The following is a 10,472-nucleotide window of genomic DNA, read 5'->3' on the forward strand; positions in this document are numbered from 1 at the left end:
GTGGGTGGGCTGGCGTTGGATGCCGGTTCACCATTAGGAAGGCTCAGGTCTGGGTCCCCCAGCCTTCCCCCAGAGCTCATTGTCCTCTACTGTCTGTTTTCTCTGTGCAAGAGATTGGTGTTGCACAAATCTTGTTTTGCTTTAAAGAATAATGGGTGGAGGGCGGCCTTAGGCATCTGCCCTTGGGGAGCGGAGGGCCAGGAAGGTGGAAGACCCTTTTATAGGGGAACTCAGGGAGAGGGCAGGGAGAGCATTCGGGTCAGGGCCTCCATGTGCCCCATTCAGGCCTGTCTCCACAAGCTCCAAGGTGTCCAGTCCAAGCAGGGTCTCCCTGTGCCCTGTCCTCAACTCCTCTGGTACTCATTAGTGACAAAGCCATCTGCCAAAATACCAAGCATCTACAGAATAAACACCTTCCCCCCAATTTGACTTGCAGAGGTCAAGGAGAGGAGTCAGATGGACAGCGTTTTAACACATGATTATAGGGATGGAGCTAGGGGCTGAACCTGTCATTTCATTACTGTAGGTGAGGGTATTCCCAGGGGAGGAAGCTCCTTGTACTGGTGCAGGCTGGCATCTTCTCTGTACCATCAGATGGAGGGCTACATATCCTGGACAGGTCAGAGGTCAGACTGAAACCCAGGCCTTTCTGGTTTGGAGGGCAGCCTTCCATCTACCAGGCCATGCTACTTCTCTCTATAGGATATTGTTTTTAATTGAAGAGTTTTGAGGGGCAGTTTTCCTCCTAAGGGAAGGGAGGGTCCATAGTTGGTCAAAAACTGTGAGCTTAGGATCAGAGGATGTAAAAACTGGAGTGAACTGCAGAGATCATTTCATCTGTTTTGCAGAGGAGAAAACTGAGGCTGAAGGAGGTTCAGCATCTTGCTCCAAGGTCATATCTGTTGTCAGTGTGATAGCCCAGGTTCCAAAGCTGGGCTTCCCCCATTCTCTATTTTGAATTCTCTTAACCTAATGTTGGTCTGTTATATTTAGTGATCTCTAGTGCCCTCTGCTGCCTTCAGCAGAAATAGAGGTGCTGCTGCTTTCCCTTCCTCCACTGGTCCCCATGTCTTGTCATCTGTCATTGTGCTCTTTGGAAATGGGGGGAAGAGGATGTGGGGGAAGTAAGAAGGAAGAGCAGAGACCTGGGCCTTTTGTGTTCCACATCTCCTTACTTCTAAGGCTCGTCACACAGACTGGGGTTTTTGTGCCCACTCGTGGGTGCCCTTAGGCAAGCCTCAGTTTCCTCATCTTTTAAATAAACGAGTTGGACTGCATGATTGTTCTCTGAGGCCTTTTTTCAGCTTTAATGCTCTGCATTTCTAGAGGTGAGGTTGCCATCCTGATTGATGATCCGAATCCTGACCCAGGTCCAGTACACTTTGGGGGGAGTGTTGTCGGCCAAATCAAACCTCTCCAGAACAGTGCTGGACAAGGACTCGAGAGGTCACTATTTAGGAGCTGGAACTGTGGGCAGAGCAACATCCCTCCTAGCTCTTGTTCATTCATTTCAGTTGTGTCCAATTCTTCGTGACCCCATCTGGGGTTTTCTTGGCAAAGATACAGAAGTGGTTTGCCATGTCTTTCTCCAGCTCATTTTACAGATGAAGAGACTGAGGCCAGCAGGGTGAAGTGACTTACTCAGGGTCACTCAGCTAGGAAGTGTCTGAGATCAGGTTTGACTCCTGGCTCGCTGCCCACTTGCGCTCTGTCCTGTGATTCTGCTTTCCAGTTTTTACGTTGCTTATTTGATTGGTTTGTGTTTAGCTTCATGCATTTAAAAATACTTTTGTAGTCATTTATTTCAGAAGAACTTGATGTGGGAGTGAGGAAAAAGAATGCCCACACCCTGTAAACAGGGCGCTGCGTGTTCCTACTTGATTCTGCTTTATTATCTTCATGCGTTGGTGTTCGCCTTTCCCAGTAGAGCCCTAATGGCATTAAGCCATAGTGTGTTTTATCTGCAGAGAAATTGCCATTGTCTGTTGTGTTCCTAAAAGCACAAAATGTTTCCTTCCTTCTTACAGCATTGGAACGGGGTCTCTTGAAAACACTGCAGAAATTGGACGACTATCTGAATTCTCCCCTTCCTGATGAAATTGATGAGAACAGCATGGAAGACATTAAGTTTTCCACCCGTAAATTCCTGGATGGCAATGAGATGACGTTAGCCGACTGCAACTTGCTGCCCAAACTGCACATTGTCAAGGTGAGCCTGACACTGGACTGGATCCTCATCTCCCTCTGTTAGATTTTGTCCTCTAGGAGCACCAAGTGGAGGCCTCACACAAGCAGATTCTGACTTGGTAGCAGGGAAAACTCCTAATGATTCTCCTTGTCACAGGTGTAAAGGAATGCCCCGAGGGCCACATAGAAGTCCTGGAGGTGTTATCATCATTTCATAGATGAGAAAGTCCAGTGTCAAAGAGGGTGGATAATTGGCCCAGAGCTGTGGCCCTTCCCTCCAGTGCACACTGCTCTGCCTTCTCCCACCTCACTCCCCTCCTCTCCCCTCCCCTCATTGAGTCCAAGAGATGAGTCCATATACTTATCCCTGGGCTAGGGGATAAGACCCTGCTGCTGGTTGATGAAGCTGAGCTTGCCCAGAGGAAGGGTCATCATAGCCCTGTTTTCTGTGTGTTTACTGTCACAGCACAGTTTCAGTTGTGCCGTGAGTGGGGAGAAATGCCCTGGATTCAAATTCTGGCTCTGCTTGATCAGATCCCTTACCTTTCTGGATTTCCAATCCTCCTCCATAAAAGGAGGGGATTGGATTAGGTGGTCTTACCCCAAGGAGTCTTGCAGCCCTGAATCTGTGTTATGTTTATGAGTGTTAGAGAAGAACCATGGAGGGACCATGGCCCTATTCCCTGGACTCGGCTGCCCTGGGTCCTGGATTCCTCAACTGACAAATAAGGGGTTAGAAGTGATGGTAGTGTTCGGAGGGCCCTCTCAGGTCTGGCCCCTGGGCTCCCCCAAGAAACACAATGAGCTGATTGTATTTGGGATCCATTTTTAGTGTGCTCTTTTTGCAAATGTGTTTTTCTCATGTGGGATTCCCCCATGATCTTCAGGAATAAATCTTGATTCTGAATGGGAAAAGTTATGAAATAGTAACTGTGACAACTCACCATCCACATTCATCTTTTCCTTTCCTTTTCCTCCTCCTCCTTGCCCCACCCTGAGATGTCCAGGGGCAGTCATCTGTGCTTGCGTGTGACTCTTTGGGGCTATTGCTGCCACAGAAGGAGCCTCGTTTCTCTGAGCAGAGCCAAGTCTGGAGGATCCCTAGAATTAGAATTCGGATGTGGAGGAGCAATAGGGAAGTGCTTTGTCTTTTGATACTGGAGTACTTCAAGAACATGTGTGGGTGCTCCACACATCCCAGCCCTTGAGGAAACAGTCTTCATGAGCTACTGTTGTTGGAAAAACCATTTCCCTTCTGGTAGCCAGCTCCCTGATTTGGAGCCTTTCCCCTCCAGCTCCCTTTGTGCTCCTCCACTCTGTCAGCCTGCTCAGCCAGAGCTTGTGCTGCCCTGGCATGGTCTTGGAGCTTCCAGGGTGCCCTCCATACCTCAGCAGTAGAGTGTCACGGGAGGAGGACTTTAATGGTCTGTCGTACAGGGCATGGCAAAAGCAAATCTGCTAACTGGGAATGTTTGTGTGTTTGTGTGTTTTAGGTGGTGGCTAAAAAGTATCGCAATTTCCTTATTCCGAAGGACATGACTGGCATCTGGCGCTACTTGACTAACGCATACAGCCGGGATGAGTTCACCAACACCTGTCCCAGTGACAAGGAGGTGGAGATAGCATATAGCGACGTAGCCAAAAGACTCACTAAGTAAAGCAGCCTCGGGAGACAGATGGTTTCCTGTCCTCCCCCTTTAACAGAACACGCTTCTTAACAGAATACCGCTCCTCTTCCTATCATGTAGAGGTCATATTTTGCATGAACATGCAGTTACTCAAAATTAGGATAAAGGATAGACCAGGTACAGTAGCTATCAAAAATATACACTCCTACGAAGTGTTGAAGTGGTCTTTTTTGGTGTGTTTTTTTAACCCCATTTTTTTTCCTGCCCCCTCCAAATTCTGTTGGGTTTGGAGACACTCCATAACAACAGTGTATTTGTCTGTAGGTGTCTGTCATCTTTTCAGGGCACTCGCTCTTGTGGCTGTTCAATATTGGTGACATAGACTTACAAAGAATTGGATTTACCTTATGAAAGTGGTGGTGGGAGTTTCACGAGGCATCCCCAGACTATGGAGCCCTATGGAATCCCTGTGGATTTGGGCCAGAGTGTGCAGAAAGGGGGCTCCTATGTCAGCAGCATCAGCTGTGCCTAGCTGGGCTCCATGCATCTGCATGAAAGGGTGCCCTATCACAGGCCAGCTCTGCCCAGTCTCGTTTTGTAGAGGAAGGCTTTTCCTTCTTTGTCCTCCCTAAAAGCATTTATTAATTTCTTTACCCTTGTTGCAACCTCTCTGACAATACTGGATAAACAGAATGTTTGTAGGGAGAGCTGGGGCCACTCAGGCTTTCCCAAAGCATTGTCATCGAGAGGTCTACTCATTTGGTTTGATTTGGTATGGAAGTGCAGACCTCCCGCCCCGCCCTGCCCCTCTCCAGCCCAGTCCAGGCCAGTTGAGTTCTTGATAGGAGAGAACCCTGGCACCCTTGGGAGACATCATTGTAACCACTGTCAATGTGTGTCTGACCACAGGTAGGTAGCAGTCTGGTATAACCATGATCCTGGCTCTCCTGTGCATTGTCTCACTGCCTCCACACTGACAAGACCACCTTAAAAACCACCAAGACCACCCCAGAAAGAATCGACATTTTTCTAAGTCAAGGCTCAGTTTTGTTTTCCTGATGGATGATAAGCAAGTGGGTTGGGGGTAGGGGGACATTTGCAGTGTTTATGAATCTAATTATTTTTAAAGCTGGCATGAGTGCTGCTCCAGAGAATATGACTATAGTTAGAAAATTATCTGGTAACAGCTTTTTATATTTTATAAAACTTGGAAGTGCTATTTCTCCTAGGCTCTATTGTGGGGATTTTCAAACATACTGCTTAAAATGGCAACGCTCTCACCCTTTTATATGCTAACGTTTCGTAAACATTGGCTTTATGGAAATAGCTGGACTCTTCAAAGTGTCCTGCCTTTTCAGTTTTCTTTGTGCTACTTTCCATACCATAAAGTTAACTCAGTGTAGGAAAGGTCTGTTTTGTGTCCAGTTGGCTCAGGAAGATGCCTTGGTCTTGCCTTTTTATCAGCCCCGCTGCAGATCAAATGTTGGCAAGTGGTTGTGGTTGGTGTTTTTCTGTCATAAACTATGCTTGGAGATTCTTGTAGTTCCAGAAAAAAAAACTGCAGATCAGTTCTCGAGGGCTAGTGGGTCCTTCCCATGCTCCCTTTGTCAGAGGCTGCGTCTGCACCTGGGCATCTCCATAAACCATCACCTCCCTTGTAAGTTGTGACATTTCCCTTCCCATGAGGCATAGGGGGTGAAGGAAAGAGGGAGGGCACAGAGAGTGAGGGAGAGGAGCAGTCCAGATTATTTCCAGCCAAACCAAGGCTACTAAAAGGAGAGAGGTAGTTTCATGGGTTAATGTGGCCAGAAGCTGTGAATTCTTTGATCACACTTTGGTAAATGGGTCCTTGAATCCCAGCAGATGCAGGCAGTCTATCACCTGTGGTCATAGAGAAGCCTGCCCAGCCTAGTTTAGGACTGGCAAGGGCTTGTGTCCCCCAGGGAGCCCAGGGTCACTTCCAGTCTGCAGGAGGAGGATAAGGAGACAGTGGAAGACAGGGCATTGCTGGTCAGAGAGCCTCCTCATTCTTTGTATTCAATGACTTCGTCTCAGCCATTTTCATCACCTCTGGCCCTCCCTTCTTCATGAGAATGTAACTGACCCGATGTGACTTAAGTTGCATCCAGATATCTCTATTAAGAGCATAGATTTCATCACTTTTAGCTCTTTGTCTACACAAGTACATTATATAGTCCAGGGAAGTTGAGACTTTGGTAAATAAATTCAATCTGAGAAACAGAAAATTATAAGGCTGTTGTCTGTGATCCTAGCATGAGCCTTCTGCAGTATGTCTGGCCCCTCTCTGTCATCAGAGGTGCATGGCTACATGTCTGGAGGAGGGGAACAGGGCATCTACCTTGTCATGGCAGGTCTATTGGAAGGATCAGTCCTGAGTGAAAATTGACTTCATTGGCTGAGGTAGGGAGGCTGGGCCCCTGGTGGTGCCTGCTGCTCCCAGCCACTCTCTCTTGGTGGATCCTCTCATGTTTGCAGATCCTCAGGAGGGAGTACAGCCGTGAGGTGCCCCTGGAGGCTCTCCCCACTCTCGGTGATGCCAGAGGCATCCATGCTCAGCTCAGGGGGAGCCTGCGCACTGTGCTGGTCTTGGGTGAGGGAGGGTGAATGGCCTGCTCTGTCCAACAGTGTGCTGTACTCCCCGGCTTGGGGTGAGGCTGGCTTTGTGTTCCTGACTAGGCCTTGTCTCTGAGGCCTGGCCCTGCAGAGACGGGGCTCTGTGCTGGGGCCTCCTCGCCTTCTCTCCTTGCTGCTGTTGGTTTCCCAGAGCTACATGCACTTGTTGGATCCTTTTGATTTCCTCACAGCTAACACCCATCTGGAAACTAGCCCCAAAGCAAGATTGAGAACAAATAGAGGCTTATTTTGTTCTATTTCATTTTGGATGGCTTTGATCATCTGTGATTAGGTGTGCTGGTGAACCCGTATTTATAATCACATTTAATTCAAAGAGAGGCAGGTTTGTTGTGCATCACCTGCGTAAGGCCCTCCGCGGCCAATGAGGCTCCTGCCACTAGGCTTATGTTTTTGCCATGGAAATAGTCATAGTTCCTGAAGCCATAGCATTGGACAGAATTGGAATATTTTCTGCAGAATTACTTGAACAGTTCAATGAAAAATGTACTGCAGTAGGCCTCTGTCTTCCTTTCTCTCTGGAACTTCTTTTACAGATATACCAGTATACTGCTGGCAGCTATTGTTAAAAAAAAATAAAAATTATATTTTCACTACCAAAAAAGGCTCTGTTTTTTCTTCTCCCCTGTGGCCAGAGAATAAAAGCCCACAAAACATGTGAATCTTTCAAGAGTCATCGTTTTGTGATCAGAACAGCTATGGGATTGAGATCCACAGTAAACTTAGGCTCCCATTTGTAATTAGTGGTGTGACAGCACCTTTCTGTGCCTCTGGCCCAGCCAGATACTGGCTGAGGCTCCTGAAAGTGACATTTGGGGTGTTATATCAACATGTTGGAATAAACCCATAAATGAGCATCATTGGTATAAGAAGGTAACACTGGAGTATCGGGAAAAGGCTTTCCCAGGGGGGAATTGTTTTGGGAGCCCTTCCAAGCCTCAGTAATTGTCTTTGGATCCATCTCTTTGGTGCAGGATACCCTGGTGTGGGAAGGGCTGGACAAAGGACCTGGCAGGGCACTAACCGTGCACCTGTTACATCCCAGGTGGTAAACGTGCTGAGGGCTAGGGACACAAGGGCAAGGAATCAAGCCAATGCCTGCCCTTGTGGGAAAAGGGAGCCAAAGAGGGGACCCGGGCCGGCAGGATTTGGAGCTGGTATCTGGGAAGTGAGGCCAAGCCTGGTTCTGGGCAAGAGAAATCAACAAGGTCCATTGTCAGAGCCAGGACAAGTCCGTGAGAGGAAAGGGGAGTCCCCATTTCTGGTGCAGATTTGGAACTGCCAGCTGGGAAGACATCCGAGAGTGAATGTCCCTCACTGCTTTGCAGTTTGGGGACTGGCAAAGCAGCAGAATCAAATCAGAAACTCAGACCTTAAATAAACTTGATAGCACTTTGTTTTCTTCTAATGCTGAATTCCCTGGAACCCCTTATCTAATGAACTGTAGCTCTCTCTGTAGAGGGATAAGTAAGTCTCTGGACTCTGGAAAATTTACAGATGATTATTTTCGGAGTCCATCTAGGGCCACAAGAACAGATCCAATAAATTTGTAGCCATCTGTGGGGGTGGGGAGTCAGAGTTCTTCTCCCCCCCCCCCCCCCCACTTCCTCTTCTACATCCTTCACTCTAGTTACAGTCCTCAAAATTACCAAAGCATAGGTTTTGGTGTGGAGGTTACAGAGAATTCCTTGCTTCCCCACTAATCACGGTGACTGGTGAAATGTCACTGACTGAAGCTCACATCCCCATAAGTGGATTCAACATTGCATCAGGCTACCCAGAAGGTGGAGGCGCGCTTCAAGAAAGACACTTCAAGACTTGGAACATCCCTGTTCTCTAGCCTTCCTGAGGCTTTGCTTGGTTATCAAGAATGTCCTTCAGGGGCAACTAGGTGGGGCAGAGGATGGAGCACTGGTTCTGGAGTCAGAAGGACCTGAGTTCAAATGTCCCCTCAGAAACTTACTAGCTGTACGACCTTGGGCAAGTCGCTTAAGCCCATTGTCTCCAAAACAAAAAACAAAAAAACCCCAAAACAGAATGAATGTCCTTCCATACATTTTTGGATGTGTTAAGTTCTGTGTTTGGAGGCCTGGTTTTTTTCTGTGACCACTCATTCAAATCCCCTCCCCTATCCCCCCTACACATTCATTTAGAGAATCATTTACTGCAATAGGAATAATTTAGATTCATCCTTTTCATTTTAAGAAAAATCCTGTGAACCCAAAATAGCACAAATTCAGTAATGAATTTGCACTGGATCCATAATAATCTCATATTCATGTAATGCTTGAGATTTCCAGAGCACTTTTCTCCAGTCAATCAATATGAATTTTTTAAGCACTTCATATGTATGTCCTAGCTCAGGGGTGGGGAACCTGCAACCTCAAGGCCACTTGTGGCCCTCTAGGTCCTTAAGTGGCCCTTTGACTAAATACAAACTTAACAGAATAAATCCCCTTAATAAAAGAAGATTCTGTAAAACTTGGACTCTGTCAAAAGGCCACACCCAAGGACCTAGAGGGCCACATGTGGCCTCAAGGCCAGATTCCCCACCTCTGCCCACAAGACACAAATGAAACTATTCGCACTCCCAAGTCCCATGTTATGGGATAGGAGAGAGGACAGAGCAACACACAAAAAAATAACAAAAAAGCAGAAACCCAGAAGGAGATAGAGAAATTCCATTTGAAATAGCTATAGAATGTACAAAATGCTTGAGAGTTTGACTGCCAAGATAAAATGGGCACTGTATGAATACAACCACAAAAAGCTCTTATTACATATAAAGATGGGCCAAAATAATTGGAAGCATAACTGGTGACCATGGGTGGGTCAAATCAGCATGAGAAAAATGATGCCCTTACCCAAGTTGACTTACTCAGTGCCGTGCTAATCTACCAAAGGATTTCTTTATAGAGCTGGAAAAAATACAATTTTTATTTTACTTTATGTAAAGGTAAAGAATCTCAGGGAAAATAATGAAAAAAAAAATGGAAGGAAGGGGGTCCAGTAATAGTCGTGGTAGCAAATAATAATAGCTAGTATTTATGTTGCACCTGGTATTTGCCACACGCTTTACAAATATCTCAGTTGATCCTTAAAATAACCCTGAGAGGTAGGTATTATTCCAGCTTTACAGATGAGGAAACTGGGGCAGACAAGTGACTTGTCCAGGGTCACGCAGCTGATGTTTGAGATGAGGTTTCAACTCAGTTCTTTCCAACTTCAGGCCCAACACTCTATTTACTGCATCACCTAGGACAGATCTAGAACCCAATTTCAAACTAGACTACAAAACAGTGGTCATCAAAAAGGATTGAATCTAGTTAAGAAATAGGTATGACTAGATACACAGCATACAGTAGACTAGTGTTTGGTAAACAGCTTTTGGGGTAAGAATTCAGTAATTGATAAAAACTGCTGAGAAAACTGGAAAGTAGTCTGGCAGAAACTAGGTATAAGATCTCCCATTGTATACCAAGGTAAGTTCCAAATAAATATAAAGTCTGATGTCATAGAATAACAGGGAAGAAAATACCTTCCAGATCTATGGATGGGGAAAAATTTCACAACCAGGCAAAGGGTAGAGAGAACTGCAGAAGAAAAGATGGGTAATTTTGATGATATTTAATAAAAAGGTTTTACTTAAAACTAATGCAACTAAAATTAGAAGGGAAGCAGGTAACTAGGGGAAAGATTTTTGCAACTTATGATTGTCTCATTTCAAGAGACATGGGTAATGAGTTTAAGGGTAAAAATAAGTCATTCTTAAAAAGCTTACAGAGGTTACAAAGCTTTCAGAGGAAGGAACCAAGCTATCAATAGCCATATGAAAAAAATTCCAAATGACTAATAATTAGATGAATGCAAACGAAAACAACCGAGGTTCTTCATACCCATTAGATCGGCAAAGTCAACCAAAAAGAAAAATCACAAATGCTGGAGGGAGGTGTCTGGAATACAGGTTCATTAATGCACTGTTGGTGGAGCTTATGAGCGTTCCAG

At 46.0% G+C, this 10,472-nt stretch overlaps 1 protein-coding gene across 1 annotated transcript in view; it reads left to right on the plus strand.

The window, feature by feature from the left end:
* Positions 1 to 7,071, plus strand: part of CLIC4 (chloride intracellular channel 4) — a 94,961-nt gene extending 87,890 nt beyond the window's left edge. Inside the window, exons 5-6 of the mRNA XM_072609356.1 lie at positions 2,028 to 2,209; positions 3,681 to 7,071. Of these exons, the coding sequence (XP_072465457.1) occupies positions 2,028 to 2,209; positions 3,681 to 3,845 (347 nt within the window). The 3' untranslated portion in view covers positions 3,846 to 7,071. The remainder of the gene's footprint in view (positions 1 to 2,027; positions 2,210 to 3,680) is intronic.
* The last annotated feature ends 3,401 nt before the right edge of the window (positions 7,072 to 10,472 follow it).

Source organism: Notamacropus eugenii, chromosome 5 (assembly GCF_028372415.1).
Source record: "Notamacropus eugenii isolate mMacEug1 chromosome 5, mMacEug1.pri_v2, whole genome shotgun sequence".
Lineage (NCBI taxonomy): Eukaryota > Metazoa > Chordata > Mammalia > Diprotodontia > Macropodidae > Notamacropus > Notamacropus eugenii.